Below are 19,206 nucleotides of genomic sequence, written 5' to 3' on the forward strand. Positions count from 1 at the left end.
TTTTTTTTTCTCTACAGTATTTGCCACATTGTTAGTATTAATATTGAATTATAAAACCAGGCATAATTAGCTCTGAACACAATAGTATTAGTTACTTAGCAGAAGTACTAATCTATCATTATCAGTTACTTGTACTTAGTTATTGCTAATTTGCTTGGACTGCACAAGAATTCAAAGAAAATAGTGTTTTAACTTTACATTTACACTCACACTCACAACACTGCTCTGCTCTGCTCCTCTGCTGCACATTCAAAATGCAGTGATAATGCATCAGTAATAATGTGATACTGTAATATAAAACATTAACGATGGTCACATGTTAGGGACGCTCCAACACTTGAAGCACATGTGCTGAAGTTTTTTACATTTTAAATCCAGCATTTATGTATCCATGCTGTTGGATTTAAATACCGTCTCTCTTGCTGGATGGTGTCAGACTCTATAATTGGCGCGGGAGCGCGCCGGGGAGCGCGCACACTGCGGAGCGTCCTTTTGGTTTCCATGGACACCGCGGACAGCAACAGAGCGCGGAGGGAGAGGTGTCCGACTGCCACTCCACTTTTGAACACCGGGATTTCACCTTTAACTTTTCAAATACGACTTTTACTTTTACAAGAAGCCGGTCTCTGCCAGGGTCGTCGTCGTCGTTTGATAATTTGGTGAGAAATTAGTTAATGTTTGCATTTGAAGGACTAAGCTAACAGCGCGGAATGTGTTACCTGTGAGGGGGGAAAAGGCGGCTTTCTTGACTAGCTAAATGAAACTTTATATTGATCCGCCATTTGCCTGCTGAACTGCTTTGTAGAGCCATGTGGCATCACACACGCAAACTTTCAGGACGTTATCAGTGAGATTGACACACTAAGTGGATGGTCGGCCTTAGTTTATTAAAAATCATGTTATCGGTGGGATCCACACTGACTCTACGAGGCGTGCACCTGTCCACTGTCCACTGTCCACGCTTTGTCTTTCTTAAAACGGGAGACAGCGCTGTAAGAGTGGACTCTGAACGCTTCGTGAATGCTCATCAGAGGGGTGGTAAACATTTAACTGAACTAAGCTGAAGAGATGTTATCTTTTATCTTCCCATCATCTCCGTGTATAAAGTCAAAACTTTAAGCTTGAAATAAACCAGAAGAAACTCCCTGCATGTTTTAATTATGTTTTTATTTTGAAGGGTAGTTCTCAAAGCTTAGGTAAGATACAGTTGTTTAACGGCATCATGAATTACATCCACAAAAAAGATTATACAGGTGAAAAAGTCAACATAATAACAGTGATGAAGTGGGATTCATTGCAGGAAAGTTATATTTGAATGCATCCTTCTCACTAGTGTACTTTATGAACTGTCAAGTGAGTGTATATTGTCCAGAAGACGAAGTAGCAGCAGTAGCAGTAGTAGAGCAGGATGTGCTAGTTCAAGAGTACCAAGTACCTCAAGTACCTCTGGCAGTGCTCGCTTCTTGGACTGCGTCTGACTCAATAAGTTACCTGAGGTCCCAACAGTCTCATACAAGGGGTGAGATGAGTTGTTCAAGTACAGTAATTGTGGTCTAGTCAGACTTCAGCCTTTACAGCAAACCTCGTCATTCTTTGTAGCTGTGACTTTCATTATTTTCTCTTGTGTCTTTCAGCACCTGTACAACTGGATGACCCTGAAGGCTTTGTCCTGAGAGAGAGATGGAGAATAGCTCTCATACACTGCCACCCTTGTCCCCGTGTCCCACCACTCTGCCTTTCTCCTCCTCACCTCTGCAGACCCCCCCAAGTTGCCGCCTTTCGCTCCCACTTTCGCCCATTTCATTCCCCCCGTCCCCCACCTCACTTTCTCCAGCGACGGCAGAGTCTGTCCACTCCTCGTCCCCTCTTTCCCACTGCACAGCGTCTCATCGCCTCGAAGGACAAAACATACAATGCATCAGCCCGGAAAACCTATCTGACCAAGATGACCTGACCTGTCTCAGCTGGCTGCATCAGAGAGGAAACCTGCTACCTCTGCAGCCCCTCACCAAAATGACACCGCTGACCCAGCAAGAGTCCTGCACTCCTGCCCAGTCCGTTCTTCCAGTGTCATCCAAGCCTCCTTACTCCTTTAGCAGTCTCATTTTTATGGCAATTGAAGATTCCCCCGACAAGAGGCTTCCGGTGAAAGACATCTACGAGTGGATTGTGAACAATTTCCCTTACTACAGAACAGCCACCGGAGGCTGGAGGAACTCGGTCAGACACAACCTCTCCCTGAGCAAGAGCTTCCGTCGCATTCAGAGGGACAAGAGCCAGGTGGGTGCACAAATCAAGTCGATTTCTCCATCTGAAAGCAAACAACCTCCTGAACTGCACTGAAGCCATATGTTCTGTAGTAAAAAGAGGCCCCCATAAAGCGAAGTCATCATAATGTACTCTCCACGTATTACAGATGTGTCAATATTCCTGAAGGCTACCATCTTTGCAGCTTTAATGTTTCAACATGATTTGTGTACTTGTTGCAGTCAGTGGGGAAGGGTTCGCTGTGGTGTGTGTGTCCGGAGTATCGGCCGGCGCTCCTCGAAGTGCTGAGAAAGACCCACAGTTATCACAGCACCAACAGCAATCTGATCAACAAGCCTGCACTGTGAGTAGGATTCACACCGTTAAAGCTTCTACAATAATCGTGAATAATACAATGATTATTATTGATTGCTGTTTAATTTATCTTTACTCTTTAAATTCATAAAACTGAAGAAACGACAATTTAATCTGAAACCGTGTTCAGCTCGTCATGATGCTGGACTAAACAAATTAAAAGTAAGCTGCTAAATGTTGGGCTACAGAAAGACAATTCTACTGTATATTAATACCAGTTTCTTGAAATGTGAAATAATAATTTACTAAATTGAATGACTTGTTATTTATTGTACAACGATTGTTATGATCAGTCAATACGTCAAACATTTGCATTTGCTAGTCTTAGTGGGATGAATTAAGAAATGTTTACACAATTTTACACAATTTTAAACTAGTCTATTGATTACTTGCAAAAAAAAAGCAATAAAAATAAAAAGGTGTTGGGGGCTTATAAAAAAAACACATGGAAATATTATATATATTATTACATTGAAATATTACATTATTATTCCTCTGGACTCAATAATACTCAATAAATACACTCACTTGCCAGTTCACTAGGTGGTGAAAATGAATGTATATATGTCTAATATAACAGTCCTGCACTGTGTCCCTGGTATTTAGCTTAGCCCACTGACTAAAAACCACAGCCTCCCAAATGAAAACACAGTTGAATCAACAGCTCTCAGTTATTTTAAACGAATGCTGAATGCCAGTTCCAGTGTGAGTTACTAGAGTCTTTCTACGTGTACTTTTCTGTGGTTTGTTGGGGGAGTAGCACCAGCAAAATAGACAGTAGTAGGATCAACAAACCGATCCCAGAGGCTGGACATGTAATTTGTAGGTAGTTAGGGATGTTTGTCTCAGTGAGGGACAGGAAGACACTGGATAAACTGCTCTCCATTATGGACAACCCATCCCGTCCACTACACCAAACACTATAGAGGGGCAGCAGAGCTCATTCTCCAGCAGACTGATTCAGCTCCACTCCCACAGTGACTGCTACAGAACTATGACCAGGCTATTTCCCTTGTGGATATTTAAAGCCTAATAAGCTGAGATTACTGTTCGCACTTGTGTATCTAATGAACAAATTAGCTGTAGTGGGTAAAGCGTAGACTCTTTTATTAGTATGTATTTTAAACAAATAAATAAACCAAAATGCTCTATTTACATAGTTGTCTGTGATTTCTGTGTGCAGGTTGGAGGGAGCTGACTATGAGGTGCCTTCGGTCTGCGATTCGATGGATATCTCAGGTTTGTGACTCTTGACGTCTCTTAATTTGCCCCAGAACCAACATATGTGACCCTGCATGAATGAATTTCTAATTAGTTTTAGTCTACAGTATTTCATCAGTGGGGTAACAGCCCTCTGTGACGCTTTCATTACCTGCAGCTTTTCTCTCGCTCTGCAGCTTTCTCAACATGCAGCATTGTTCCCGTGTTTGTGTTCTGTTGTCATGGCAACTGCCCTCTATTACCTAGGCAACCCAGCAATAGCCTAGCTTAGTGCTCTCTATGAGTACCCACCGTTTTACTTCAGATCCTATGCACCATATGGGCCCAGGTGCCCGCTGGAGAATCTGACAAGCGGTTGTTCAACCCGGCAGTGAAAACAGATGTTAATGTCTGACTTTATTTCATTTCTAATCTCATCCTGCAGATCCTCTGTCTCACACGCTGCTCCTCTCCACGTCCTCCTCCCAAATCCTCACCACCGATAACCCCAATTTCGCTGACAACCCATCATGCCCTTTGACCCCGGACCACGAGGAACTTGTCACCATGGAGTCGGTGGAATACCAGCAGGAGGAGGTCAGCGAAGAGATGGAGAAAGACCCCCTGTCGGACAGCGGCTACATCGAGTTACACTATTACCAGTCCCACCAGTACCAGTACCTGGTGCTGCCGGGCGACACCGAGCTGGACCTGGAGACCGTGGAGATCCTTCAGCTCGATGCCGAGGCCCAGGAGGCGGCCGGGTCACTGCTGGACCTGGCAGGAGGTGGATATTAATTAATATCACAATGCTTCCCAAACACTATGTCAAATCAACATGAATTCAGATTTATGTTGGCTCTGAAATGTTGACACTGCCCTAAATCTTGTTCTGTAGTTAGACAACCACATGGATAAACTTGGACTAACCTAATCTATGTATCACATTCAGGCATGTATTCAGGCCGACCTGAGGTGTAACGATAAACCGAAAAACTTACTCAAAATTATATCCAAAACCGAGGAGAAAGTATTAATAGCTTTTAGGTTTTCCACTGTGATTTTCTAAGAGATTAAATTCATTCTCAGGGGTGGAAGGAGTGCTTCCAGCTCATGTACTGTCTCTTTGTTGAGGTGTGTCTGATTTATAAACTGTACAAGAAATCTTCAATAGTAGCTTGAGGAATAAAATGACCAGCACACTGACTCACAACCACGCTGTTACCATTTAAATATGTGTTACAAACAAAGCTTTGTTTAACAGGAAAGTTTATATACAGGCGAATGTTTGAAGAGGAAAACAAACCATAGTAGAGTATTTTTTTTTCTTTTAACCCAGTAGTTTATGAAAAATATTTAATTTATAATTTAGGTGAAATTGTACATTGTACATAAGAAGCACTACTCAATTATATTAACGTAAGTACTTCCAGTTTTATTTCTAATTAATGTGTTAACACTTGTCATTCTTCACATTATGTTTGCTAGAGTTGATTCTGTGTAGCTGGATCCATGAACGCCTTTGAGTTTGGAACCCTACATGTGACACTGTAAGCTAAGCCGTCATCGATCAGGAAAAGTTCGATTGGAGTGTTCTGACATTTAAATCAAACTCACTGCCATTTAAATCACTTTACATTTCAGGGTGCACCAACTTTCTGTTTATAAACTGTATGTATTTTCGAAAGTTTTAGATTTTGTAATCTAACAAATAAAATCTGTGATACAGTTCTTGTGAATTAAAGTCTGGTACTGCATCTGTTGCTTTTGTTTTTAAAGCGATGCAAGACATACACTCACTCAGTTCATTTGGTGAACATTAGTGATAATCCATTGTAATCTGAAAGTCCTGCCTCAGATCTTAGCTTTATGAGAGTCATGGCATTTGACTCTATCCTCCTCCCCTTTCCTCTAGGGTCACCGACCTTCTTGCTGTGAGGCATCATCAGCGCTAACCACTCATTTACTTGTTTAAAGTAAATGAGAGAAATATTCATCTCAGTGTTTTAATTTGGAGGCTGTGGTTTGTGGCACTGTTGAATTATACTGAGGTGTATTCACATGTTTTTATTTTCTTGACAACCTCGTTTTACTTAGTGGTCCAGGCTAAAAACTACATCCTCTGAAAGTATACTGTTGACATACCGCTTTTCTTACTCTATTTCTGCATAAGCTGAACATTATAACATTCGTGAAGCAATTTTTATTTATTTATTTTATTTTTATTTTTTTTAATGTTTACCTAAAGAACCGGCGATGAAAGTGTCAATGGGATTTGTTTCTTTCCGAATTGCACCACTGGATGGCGCAACATCGGCAACCACCAAAATGAACTCCTCCATACATTTATATAATATGATTTAAAGTGAAGCTTTGTTCCTATGCTACAGACCTTGAAATCTGTCGCGTATCATTTACATAAAGGCAAACCGTCGATCCTAGTTCACATTACCTGTACGGTAGTTCCGCATTCGTAACTGTAACAGTAACAAAACTACATATCCCGAAGCTGCGTGGTAATGTTGGCACGACGGGGAATGAAGTTTGTAGACAGGTTGCAGGAGAAGACGAAAACCGCGCTTCAACTACAGTTCCCATGAGGCGTTGCGCAGAGTGAAGGCGGAAGTGTGTAAATTTCGTTGTTGGAAGAAAGTTCTCATGGTTGTTTTCATGCCAGTGTAGCAAAAAAGTTACGTTTCAGTTGTTTCTCGACTCGTGTGAGGTTTTGTTGAAGGCGTTTGAAGAAACCGAAGGTAACTTTTAACCTTGTAACACGAGCTAAAGCGAGGTGATGATTTATTTAAAAGCTGTCTCTGGGTTGACGTCTTTAACGTTAGGTTTTAACAGTCGTTTGCTTTAGCAGCTACTAACGGGTACGTGTTAGTTTTTTTTGGTTATGTTTGATTTGATGCAGCCATACAAGCTAAAAGCAACATTTATTCACCAGTGACTTAGTGGGCTACGTGTTATCTTTGTTGAGCTATTTCTCCGCATCTCCGAGATATTAGCCTGGTAATCTGCTTAGCTTAGCTCAGTAACAGTTGTTGAGATATAATCGTTTAACTAACTGAACATGCAATGTACAAACCAGTTTATGTTTATGGGAACTTGCACGGAAGATTGTACAATACGTTTCTGGAAACTGTTTTCTTCATGGCATTAAGTCAAACCATCAGATCCACTGCAGAGAAATGGCTGGCATGCTGCTCTTCAGTGCCACACCTTGGAGGTGTTGTGCTTTGGTTATTACAGACAAACTATTTTAAAAGCATGTTAAAAATCGCCTCCCCGCCTCAATTGTTGTGGGAGAGGACAGCTTCCCCAGAAATCTGCAACAATGAATTCCTTTGAAGCAGCCGAAATGATCAGAGTATCGGAGAGTGTGCTGAACCTTAAAGCTCCAGGCGGAGCAGCATGACACCATGAGAGCTTCCCACAGTCCGCTCAACACACAGATAAATATTGTTTCTGATCAGTGTGTGTCTAACTCTTCAACAGGCACATTGTAATAATATTCACGGTGGCAACAGCTTTTAAATCTCATAGTTTAGTGAAGCTGGGAAGATGGTCAGTGTTAAGTAGTAGTTTTGCTGGAGTAGTTTTTGTCTGAGTCAAAAACAAATGTTTATGCAATTGTGTCTGCTAAAAGTGATCATCACAATTTTACTGATTAAATGTGGAGTGCTTACTAAGATTTAGAAAAATATGATGCCAGAAAATGAATATTAGATAACAATTAACAACATTTGAAGTAATTCTATGCAGGTATATATAAAGTACTCAGATATATCAATAATAAAAATGGATCCTGAAATATTCTCTAGTATTCATACCAGCCCGGTGTTTCTGTCTGTGACCTCCACAGGGACCAGTAACTCTGAAGAATGGGGAGTGAACCAGGCCCAGTTCAGATCGTCACGGTGTGTAAGGAGAATCACTCCTTTGAGTTGGATACGGAGGCTTTGGCTCGGATCCTGTTGGCTCCGGAGGTCCGAGACAAACATGTCGTGGTGCTGTCGGTGGCTGGAGCATTCAGAAAAGGGAAAAGCTTCCTGCTTGATTTCATGATACGTTACATGTACAGAAAGGTGAGCAATGGCCACTGTAACTATCAGTGATGGTTCCCAGTCATGCAGGTCGTACACCCTAAAACACATCTTAAACGAAGGCCACTGGACCTGTTGAGCTTCCCTGAAGACATTTCATCGTCATCCAAGAGATTTCTTTTTGGGAAGTTTTTAGCAGGATCATCTGTTCTGCTCTGTTATGTCAGCTGTTCCACAATCAGTAATTATACTCTAACAGCTCATTAATGGCTACATACACCAAATCGAAAGGACAATTATGGTTGAAACTTTTAGATGTTTAGACTGTGGATTATTTTGTTTTCCCAGTGCACTGAATTGCATAAAGTACAGTGTCACAAAAAACATTGCAAAACAACACACTGAAATAGAAACCTTTCACCCCAAAGACGAAACACATAGGCAAATGCAGAGCAGTGTAATTTATGCAGTTCAGTGAATGCAAAGGCTTGTTCACTGAAACACAAAACAACCACTGACACATGGCTCAACACAGGAGAAGAGCCAGTTCTTCAGGTCAGAACTCAGCTATCCACCTATACCTCGACCATCAAATTCTTAAAAGGTTGGAAGACGACTAAAGGAGACCATCATTGTAAAATGGAGACGGGGTTGACTGAGATATAATTTATTAACCATATACAACAGTCTTGTCCCAAATAAAATCTTAAAGGTTGCACCAGTCATTTAAAACTGAAGAAGCTACTTTGATTGATTATCAGAACTGTCTGATGCTCGAACACTGTCATGTTACAGGGAGTGCTTCAGAGCAGCTAGTTAAACCACTTCTTATGTTCCAGGTGTGATACGTAATATGCCTGTGTCTGGGATGACAATAACCTGTATGTGTAGTCATGACACGTAAATGCCCCTCCCTGCTGTAACATGTGAACTAACTAGTTTACCAAAAAGGAGTAATTTGGAATGTGTCATTACGGCGGTTAAGGAGTGGAGCCTGTAGTCGCTGTAGGAATGCTTTGTCTTTGATTTTGTAAACCGTTAAGCTCATAGGGTCCATTCATAAATCTCATTCATTCTCACAACTCCATTACTTGATACCTCCAGGCCCTAAGCTGCCACTGCCAATGACACATTCTGAGCTAGAGAGGAGTCTGGTGAAAAGCTGAATGGGATAATGGAAAAAATGGAATAATTTAACCTCCAAAAGCTAGAAAAGGTCAAAAGACGGTGTCAGTTTGATGCAAAGAATTACGTTTTTATTGTCCTTCTCCCCTGGATTAGTGCGGTGCAGTAAGATGGACTGAGTATGTTCTCTACTTTATACTCAGGCACTGTAAGAGCTCATCTGAAACTGTGTTCAGGTCCTTTGTCACTGCCCAAAACTAGTAAACAAAAAATAAATAAACAAGAAGAAACTCATAATCTACAGTCTTTAAATAATAAGCTACTCAAAGAATAAAATCTTACTAAGATGCTCCACGTAGCTCAGTGCACCCACCAAACTATGAGTAGCATGCTGCCTGGCTAACATGTGATCTGTGAAATGAGTGTTGGTGTGGTGTGCTGGTGTGGTGCGTTACCAGGGCCAGGGAAAACTGCCACAACCAATAGGTCATTTTGTCATTTTGCAGGTAAACAAATAATTAACTGACACCATAACCATCATTTCAAAGCTCAACACTACACTTACTGTGTCTTTGTGGAGATTTATGTACAATATGGCATCTTTTTCAGTGTCTGAAGGAGTCTGACTTTGTGTGTCTGCAGAATAATGAGAACTGGCTGGGTGAAGATGATGAGATTCTCACTGGATTTTCTTGGAGAGGAGGTTCAGAACCAGAGACGACAGGCATCCAGATGTGGAGTGAAGTTTTTCTTGTCAAAAAGAGCGACGAAACAGAGGTGCTCACACGGTTATTTATTTGCTCGGTTTGAGCAGTACAACCACAGCAAGAAAGAAAGAAAGTGCACTGTTAATGTTAGATAAATATTCATAGATTCAAGACATTTATGTTTCTTATTTCATTTCTGTTTCTGTTCACCTTTTATTAACCTTTTCAACACTGAAACACACATCCAATTACTTTGAATTATCCTGATTTGAATAAATCATTGGATACGCTTAATGTTTCTCAGCAGAGAAAAAGTCACACTGGTGCTTCCCAACTTTTGTAGATGAATGTTTTCTTTCTGTGTTCTACATTAATTTTTTTTCATCTGACTTGCATATTTGACTTTTCTGCTACAAATGAGGATAAAAGCTGCATTAATGAATATAATGAATAGAGGGTAGGTCAGATGAATCACTACATAAAAGGTCATGACACACGTTTGACGTGTCAGGCTGTTGTTTTTGTGTCCCTCACTGTTGACCCTAGTCAGACTGCTGTCTGCAGCTAGTCTGGTCAGAGAGATTGCTCCGATTGGTTGTTTAGCTTAGTGAACCAGTGGAGGAATAAAGAAACAGAAGTTTGAATGAAGTTTAAAGGGCACACAGAAGGCTCCTCTTGTCCCCTGAACATTCAAATAAACAAGTACTTACACAGAACATGATCAACTACAGTTATTAAAGTGTAGAGCAACTCCTTTGAAACATTTCATTGTTTGTGCTAGCTGTATTCTCTTTACAGGCAACATGAAGTGGCGTCACCTTAGTTAAGAGGCAGTCAGCTGTTATTCCCCCATATCCTGTACCTGTATTCACACACATCACGTCACTGTCTTGTCTCTCTGCTGCGGTAGGTGGCCGTGGTGTTGATGGACACTCAGGGAGCGTTTGATGATCAGTCCACCGTGAAGGACTGTGCCACCATCTTTGCCCTCAGCACCATGACCAGCTCAATACAGGTGACTGGTCTCCTCTGGTTATCACAGTATCATAATATGTTCTGGATATTCTAGTAAAGTGCACTTACACGGCTTCTCTTGTAGATCTACAACCTCTCGCAGAACATTCAGGAGGACGATCTCCAGCAGCTACAGGTCTGTTAGATTATTAGACAGATTATTTATATTTCACAGAGCTGATATCTGCAGTGTTCATTTACATAATGAATAAAAATAGTAGAACAATATATAGAACGAGTAGGTGTCCAGGTTTAAGTGGCGAGGATGTGAAATAATCCTGTGATTTCACTGCTTGCCTCCTCCTCACAGCTGTTCACAGAGTACGGTCGTCTTGCCATGGACGAGATCTTTCAGAAGCCTTTTCAGGTAAGATGTTTAAGTTGATGTTGCTGATTATTTAAAATTTCTGGTCATTAAATAAAATTTCTTATTTTTACTTTTACTTAAACACACTTCTCCTCTTCCTACAGTCTTTGATGTTTCTAATCAGGGACTGGAGCTTTCCCTACGAATACACCTACGGGTTTAAAGGTGGCAATGAGTTCCTGGATAAACGGTTACAGGTATGCGTTGATTGTCGAGTATTTTGAATGCGCCTTCATAAGGTACAGATAGTAAAGTCATGTGTGGCAGATCTTGAACACTGAGTTCGTTCTGCTTCTTAAGGTTAAGGAGGCCCAACATGAGGAGCTGCAGACGGTGAGGGAGCACATCCATTCATGCTTCACCCAGATTTCCTGCTTCTTGTTACCTCACCCTGGGTTGAAGGTTGCCACCAGCCCTGCTTTTCGGGGACAACTCCGTGGTAAGATACGTGATATGTTACTTTGTTTGAAGGGGAGTTTTCGGCAGAATGCCTGAGCTTAAAGACGTTTTATTTTGTCAGATGTGGCCCCAGAGTTCACAGAGCAGCTGCGGAATCTGATTCCCAAACTGTTGCACCCCGATCGTCTGGCTGAGAAAGAAATAAATGGGAACAAAGTCACCTGCAGGGGCCTGCTTGAGTTCTTCAAGGTAACGTGTTCACCTGAGCTGCTCCTATGATGAATATGACTCGATTCGTTACACCCAGTGTTGTCATTTTTGTGTCAACAGGCTTACATCAAGATTTATCAGGGAGAAGACTTACCACAACCAAAGACAATGCTCATGGTATGTTCAGGAATAACGTGTTTATTAATAAGGTTGATTAAGGCAAATGGAGGGTTGGTTTGGATCCAGTGCCTGAGCTCAAACCACATTTTGTCAGACAAATAACTGTCTCCCTGCTGAATTCATTCACATTTCAACTTCTTTGCAAGAACTTATTACGTCAGGGGCTGGGATCAACAAGACAGAGTAAATCTTTATGACCCTGAGCTAGTGCACAGTCTAGTCTGTCTAATCAAAAGAAGAAAAAAACAAGTGTGTAATCAAATAATAAACTAGAAGAAATGTTCAAGTATGAAACCGGTGCTCAAATAGGCAATAGGGAAGAAATCCCCTCGGCCTCACCTTTAGTTTGGAATATTAGGAATAAGCAACATTGTAGATACAAAGCACAATCAAACCTTGAACAGAAATCATAAAGTAAGGGGTATTTTGAAGAACAAGGTCAGTCTCAAAACCTTGCCATGTTTTTCTCAACGTTAGACACAGACCATAGTCTGCAAACTATCCTCCAATATTATTGTTATTGTGGAAAATATTTGCAAGTTGAATCAATGTTATCAATGACCTGGTTTCTATTGATGAAGATGGATATAAGATGTGGCATCAAGCGGGTCAGTGGTAATTTTGTTTTTTGTTATGTTTAACTTGTATCTTTTCAGGCTACAGCGGAGGCCAATAACCTGGCAGCTGTGGCAACAGCCAAAGATCAGTATTACAAGAACATGGAGAAGGTGAGCTCATGTGAAGTAACCACACCTCTGTGTACAGTGTGGGAATGGTGATTAAGAGTGAATTTATTGCCATTGATGTAGAGTATAAAGACTTATTAATTGATAAGTAAAGAAGAACCATTTAAACAAAGCCAGTGTAAGACGCAAGCATTGCTCACGCACATCTGGACTGCTTTGTCTCTTTTCTCCAGATGTGCGGTGGAGACCTGCCCTACGTGTCTCCCGACTCTCTGGAGGAGAAGCATCAGTTTTTCTTCCGGGAGTCTCTCCACGCCTTTTCATCCACCAAGAAGATGGGCGGACAAGAGTTTTGTGACCGTTACCAAACACAGCTGGAAAAGGAGCTGGAGGAGATGTGGCAGGCTTTCAGCAAGCACAATGAGGTAGGAGCAGTTTGTTTCATTTCCTTTTATTTTTGCATTAAACATAAAAGGTAAAACCTTAGAACTGTGAAGTTCCTGATCTTGAATTTTTTTTTTTTTTGGTGAAAGTCAAAAAACCTCTTCAGTGCCTTCCGGACTCCAGCCGTGCTGTTCGTCCTGGTGTGTCTCCTCTACGTGCTGTCCGGTGTCTTGCTCTTCGTTGGCCTGTCGACCTTCGCCTTGGTGTGTGACTGCACTCTGGGCGTGGTCATGATGTCCATGCTGACATGGGCCTTCATCCGCTACTCCGGTCGCTATCGGACTGTGGGAGGAGCCATCGACCAGGCGGCAGGTGTCGTCTTGGAGCAGGTGAGAATAAAAGGGCCGGAGGTCAGTTTGTGTTTCACAGCTTTCAGTTTCAAGACAGGGACGCAAAAGAACAGTATCAAAGAAGCGCCGGTATCGAAGGCCGAATGTGACGTCGCCTCAGTTTGCATGTCAACAAAATTTGCATTTGCATTGCAAACACTGCAACCAACCACCAGCTGGTACACACTGCACTTGTGCTGCTGCATGAGAAAAATATCTCCAGGAATCTCCAGCTTTGTACAGAGCTCGCCTCTCCTGAATATCGTCCATCAGATGGTCCAACACCAGAAAACAACCAGTAATAGGCTTTGTGTATCTCCAACATTTATTTCACTGTAATGTCCTGGTTGAAGCCACTAGAGGGAGCAATTGCATGAAAAGACCATAGACTGTACAAATACCAAGAATGACAGGAGAGAAAAAAATAACAGCGCTCATAGAAGTGCTCAGACAACACAGCTGAATATTGAGTAACTTACCACTTTACATTATTGCTTAAAAAGATTATATTTGAGTGCTCTTTTTTTCTTATCATTAATCACTAAACAACTTAATGGTTAAGTCTTTGTGTCTACAAAATGTAGCAGACATTTGGATGACCCTGCTTCTAGGAGTTGCCTTCTTTCTGTATCGTTCCCTTGACTCGCTGTATGGGAGTGTGTGGTCATAAACAAGGGCAAAGTTTACTAATGAGCTAAGGAGTCATATCCTCCGTCATATCTGACCATTTGACGGTAAAGCAGTTGGTGTGGTGAGGGAAAAAAGTGGGTGTGGTGTGCTTAAAATGTCAGGTTCACTGTGGATGTCTGTGTAACTGATTGTCTGTAGTTGTTTAATAAGGTCTTTGGAAAATCTCTCAAAGAAAGAACAGATAACACACATATTTTATTTTCTTATGAAGTTGTTACACAATTTCATAATTAACATTTATTTACTGACCCCTGGAGAATTCTAGCTAATGTTTTTTTTTGTTTTTTTTTTTTACTGCAGCATCTGTAACATCTGTAGTTGTTTCACATGGCCACACTTAAAGATGGTTATCATTAAGAGTGACATTGTTCAGACTGTGAACTGGTGTCTCAGGAGTTTCTGACAATAACTTCTGTAGGACTACACCGGATACTGTACTTGTTTGATGTGAGACAACATTCACAAGCTCTTTGCTAAGTGTTTGTGTGCTTTTTGGTGCTGGATAGGCCAAAGTGGGTTTATCAGTTTGTTTCCTGAAAACGGTTTGACTGTTGCTCCTTGAAACAGAGCTGATAAGAGCAGTGACACTGAACAAAGCAGTAAAAATGGGTGTCATAAAACATAGCCCCAATAGAGGCAAAAAATGGCAAATATCAATGTCTGGTGATAAATTATTTGTGGTTTTTTGCAACTTCAACTTAGACAGAAAATGAAACTAGCAGTGAAAAGCCCTCGGAGTTTACTCTCCAGTTCACTTCTCTCACACGAAACCAGAAGTGGTTCGAACAGATCAACCGCACTCTTTCTGGCAGAGTCACAGATGTGATGGATATGGTTAAGAGGTTTCAGCGAATAAACCACAACAAAGTAATACTGAAGTCAGCGGATGTCGTAAGCAGCTCTTCAAATCAGCACAGTCTGATGAACTGTCTCCCCCGTTTTCTCTGTTTTCAGGCCACTGTGGTGTTGAACAAGTCGAGAGGGACGAGCGCCGGGGACCAGAAGAAATCCAGTTAGAAGACCTCTGAACCGTCTTTATCTCGATGCACACAGCACAAGCATAAAGCACTAAAAGCCTTATCACGCTACCCATTGGAGCAAACTTGCAGATCAACCACATTGGCACAGGGTAACAATATTCACCAGCAACTCTATTTATGCACATTATTATGACTCTAGGCTTAAATGAAAGTGACCGAATTCTCCGAGGCAGTTACTTAAACCATCTCTGTCCCTCCTGTTGATACTTAAATTGACACTGCCATCAATGTACAAGTTTACAATTGGTCTTAACAGACGAGTCAATGTTTACTTTTAAAGAAACACATTTATTTTCTGTTTCTGCTGCATCTTCTGTACACTGATCAGATGAGGGGGGAGTCTAATTTCAGTGATTACCTTTTAAAAATGCTAGCTTTAAAGCCTCTCTACATATCTCTGTGCGGCTATATTTTTCTATCTTATTAGCCTTTAAACATTCCATTCAGTTCGTAGATTTGCTTTATATTTGATATAAACTCGCATTTCCAGGAGGGTGAACGTCACTACTTTGAGTGGAAGAAGACAAATAAACGCACTTTGTACTTATCTATCGCTTTTAAATGCTAAAACTCATTTGTTTCAAGGGCTTTTCTGTTTATTCCGACATGGAAGTATGTTACACTTTGTAGTTATAACAGGATGCAAGAAAAACTATGTTAATGGAACGTATATAGAAGCTTCAAGCTCCGAAGGAAAATAGTTGAGGGAGTTGAACACTCAGTATAATCTACCAAAGAGTTTTGGCCAAAGAGCTTTAAATACTGTAACATTGTACTCCTATCAGCCACAACATGAAAACCACTGACACGTATGCTGGGAAACCTTTGGTCCTGGCCTACCGAGGCGTAGACGTTGCAGACTACGTAACCCTACTCCATAGCAGCGACAGTCGGTAGCAGCCGTCCTCCGTGGGATAATCCTGGCCCACACAAATTCTGAGGAACAGCTCAAAAAACGTAGAAAATCCATAGATCCTAAACTGGTGGAGTATCTAGTTGTGGGTGCACTGGTACAAGCCTGTTCCACAGGACTCAAGGCTTCCACTATCTATGTCCTGGAGGCAGACTCAGAAGATCTGTGTCCTGATGAGCCCAAACTGAACGGACACCAACAAGGCAGATGGTTTTAATGTTGCGGCTGATCGGTGTACATTTACTCCTATCACTTTAAATATCAGTGAAAATAAGCTGACATAGGTGAAACGAGACTTTTACTCCCTAAAAAAAAACAATTAAAGATCTCAGTCATGGCAGTGAGACATAATGCTATTACATCCATGCATGGAACAAATGACCAAACAGATCAAATACAGAAGAAACACCTGCACAGACTATGAACAAACTTAGTTCATCTTTGTCCTCATGTCCTGGGCCCATAGTGCTCATAAGGTAACGCTGTTGGTTCACATTTGAGTTCTGACTGCCGGTCAAACGGATATTTCTTTAAAAAGGTGATCTTGACTAAACTGTGCGAGGAAAATCTTATATTTGCATATTATAAACTGTCTCTTTTTGATAATCATCATGTATCTACATGCAGCTTGAAACCAATGCGCGCTTGGCTCAGAGTGCTTTAAATGACTCGCAGTTATGGTTGTATAACCCCTAATGAGACCCCATTACAGAACAGCAACAATAATACATTTGGGCTGACTTGATTCATATGTCCTTATTTACGTTCAGCAATTTAACCAATCAGGACGTATTAGTATAAGTCATTAATCAAACCGAGAATTAAAAAGAAGGACTCCACAGTTGATTTATTGAGTTTTAGTTTTTCTTTGTGGAGCCACTTAGAATAAATGGTGGATTTAAGGACTGTGATTATTTGCAATTTTGTCCTACATCCCAGAATACGATGAAATGCAGAATAATTTTGTCGTAGCCATGAAAGCCGTGTGTTTCTATGGCCTGAGAGCAGACGTAGGATCCTGGTTTCTGTAATGAAGCAGCATAGTGCACTTATACAACTAATCATATAATTTCTTACACAGATTGGCGAACCAAAGCACTGAATTAATATGGCTTTATTCTGACAATGATGTCATTATATTGTACGTACAAGTCATAAGAATACAGGCTTAAAAGACATGTGGAGGATCCGTGATTGCTGATTTCTTTCCAAGAGTGAAGGAAAGACGTTATACAAGCAGTCACTGTTGCACGCCCCCTCCTCTTTGGTGCTTATTCTGCACAGCTCGTTCCAAAAGTTCATAAATGCATGCATTATTGTAATAACAGCTAATGTAATCATCTCTTGCAGGGACATGGTGGCCTTGACTTGAGAAAATGCTGTTTTATAAAGAATAAACAGAGTTTGAAACAGTTAATGTGTCTTTGTTTTTATTTTTTATTTTTTTATTTCCACTTTTTCTGTGTAGCAAAGCATCAATAAAAACCTGTAATATTATGTTTGGTTTCACTCATTTATACAAAAATATTACAAGATTTTCATTTGCTGTAGTTGTGCAGCCATTAAATTATCTGTTAAAAGGTAGATTAATTAGGTTAGATTATTATCAGAATAGATTAACAAAATGAAAAACAAAATGCAGTTTAGCGTTGCACCAGATAGTGCGTGCTGCATAGATCTTATATATATATATATATCTATATATATAATATGGGTATTGTTTTATATTATCTATTGTCTATCATTCTATCTAAATATTCAATTGCCCGATGGAAGCTGGGATGGGCTCAAACCCCCCATGATACTCTGGGGGATTACTGGTAATGAATAGATGAATGGATGAATGAATACACCATAGTACAAAGGGAAATGCAAGTATGTCTAGTCTTACAACAAAATACAGTAGTACTGTAACATGTAGGCTGCAGTATAATGTAGCTGTCTAGTAATCTGCTGTTTTCATTATAAATCGATTATAATGCAATAATTAATACAACATCCATAATGAGTAGTAACAATTGTTTGTGTAATATTTGGAAAATAAACCAACATGTACTCAATACAGAATAAGCAGGTGGGATGAATAAAGAATATTTATTTTATCACCACAACGTCTTTTACTAAAGTGGAAAAATACATTCGCTTGCCAGTTTATTAGGTACACGACAGAAAACTAATTCTAATACAACAGTCCTTCACTAAATCTTAGCTTCATGAAGGTTATGTTATTCAGCTTTTCCTTAAAATAACATAGAGGCATGTTGACTGTTTTTTTTTCCATATTTGAGTTTAATTGAGTCTAGTTTAACATCATCACCAACTACATCTATGAATCACCATCTTTTTTACTGTTTCGATTCGTATGTTTTTGTTTTGTTTCTCTATAATGGGTGTAAGTAATTCACCACCACGTCACTCCCTTTTTCCACATACAAACATTTATATGTGATATAAATGCGTTATAACAGCCGCCGTTGCCTCTTTTTCTCTCGCCGTGCTTCACGTGTCGCTCTTCTCCCTCATCTTCCGCTTCCTCCTGCCTCTCATCCTCGCGCTGACCGCCTCTCGATGTCTCGCTCTCCCAATCCACGCGATGCCGCTCAAAAAAAGGGGGAAAAAAAATCCGCTCCGGTGAATTTCGTGTCCCTTGTTTCCTTATATGGTGATCAGCGTCGTGGCCCGAGCCTCTCCTCGCGCATGATGTGAGCGAGGCGCGTGCACATACCGGCCGCCGCCGCTCACCGTTCACTTCCATATTTGGAAGTGAGTTCAACGAAAACCGCACGGAGGGGAGGGAAGAGTGGGAGTGAGGGAGAGGAGGGATGTGCAGGGAGAGGAGGGATGGATGGTGGAGGACTTCCTCCCAGCCTGAATGTCGGTCAAAACAGCAGCGAGGCCGCATTACTTATTAATCATCCCGGCGATGTAATCATTAATGTCACTGGTCAGTGTGTTGTGAAAACATACTCATATTACAGCGGCTCTCAATGATGGCCACAAAGGCGACAGTGTGGTTTTAAAATAGGCTACGACAAAAGCACTAGCGTAGCCTAGAGATAAATATGTCTGCTGTCTTAAACCATAATAAACAAATGAATCCTTTTATAATTTAGGACATCACATATTACCATGGATTTGTAGAATTATTCAAATAGTATGTAAACACATATTTTCATAATGTTCTCCTCTATTCATTATATACGACTGTACATACATGTATTGGATTTTGTTATT

General features: G+C 40.8%; 2 protein-coding genes across 3 annotated transcripts; both read left to right on the plus strand.

Moving 5' to 3' along the window:
- Positions 1-38: 38 nt before the first annotated feature.
- On the plus strand, positions 39-5,579 carry si:ch211-145o7.3 (forkhead box protein N2). Of its 2 annotated transcripts, XM_047585728.1 has the most exons (6): positions 39-659; positions 1,635-2,280; positions 2,490-2,611; positions 3,806-3,861; positions 4,268-4,609; positions 5,311-5,579. In XM_047585728.1, the coding sequence occupies exons 2-6, from the start codon at positions 1,681-1,683 to the stop codon at positions 5,346-5,348; spliced, it is 1,158 nt and encodes a 385-aa protein (XP_047441684.1). In that variant the 5' UTR covers positions 39-659; positions 1,635-1,680; the 3' UTR covers positions 5,349-5,579. The 2 variants fall into 2 exon arrangements, with proteins under 2 accessions (XP_047441684.1, XP_047441685.1); XM_047585729.1 differs by having other exon boundaries at positions 4,268-5,579.
- Positions 5,580-6,410: 831 nt separating this feature from the next.
- On the plus strand, positions 6,411-17,389 carry atl3 (atlastin 3). Its single transcript, XM_047585741.1, has 14 exons — positions 6,411-6,575; positions 7,688-7,910; positions 9,636-9,770; positions 10,611-10,715; positions 10,800-10,850; positions 11,025-11,081; positions 11,186-11,278; positions 11,382-11,520; positions 11,602-11,729; positions 11,811-11,867; positions 12,527-12,598; positions 12,790-12,981; positions 13,090-13,329; positions 14,974-17,389. The coding sequence occupies exons 2-14, from the start codon at positions 7,707-7,709 to the stop codon at positions 15,034-15,036; spliced, it is 1,536 nt and encodes a 511-aa protein (XP_047441697.1). The 5' UTR covers positions 6,411-6,575; positions 7,688-7,706; the 3' UTR covers positions 15,037-17,389.
- The last annotated feature ends 1,817 nt before the right edge of the window (positions 17,390-19,206 follow it).

The sequence above is a fragment of the Mugil cephalus genome, chromosome 5, assembly GCF_022458985.1.
Source record: "Mugil cephalus isolate CIBA_MC_2020 chromosome 5, CIBA_Mcephalus_1.1, whole genome shotgun sequence".
Classification (NCBI taxonomy): Eukaryota; Metazoa; Chordata; class Actinopteri; order Mugiliformes; family Mugilidae; genus Mugil; species Mugil cephalus.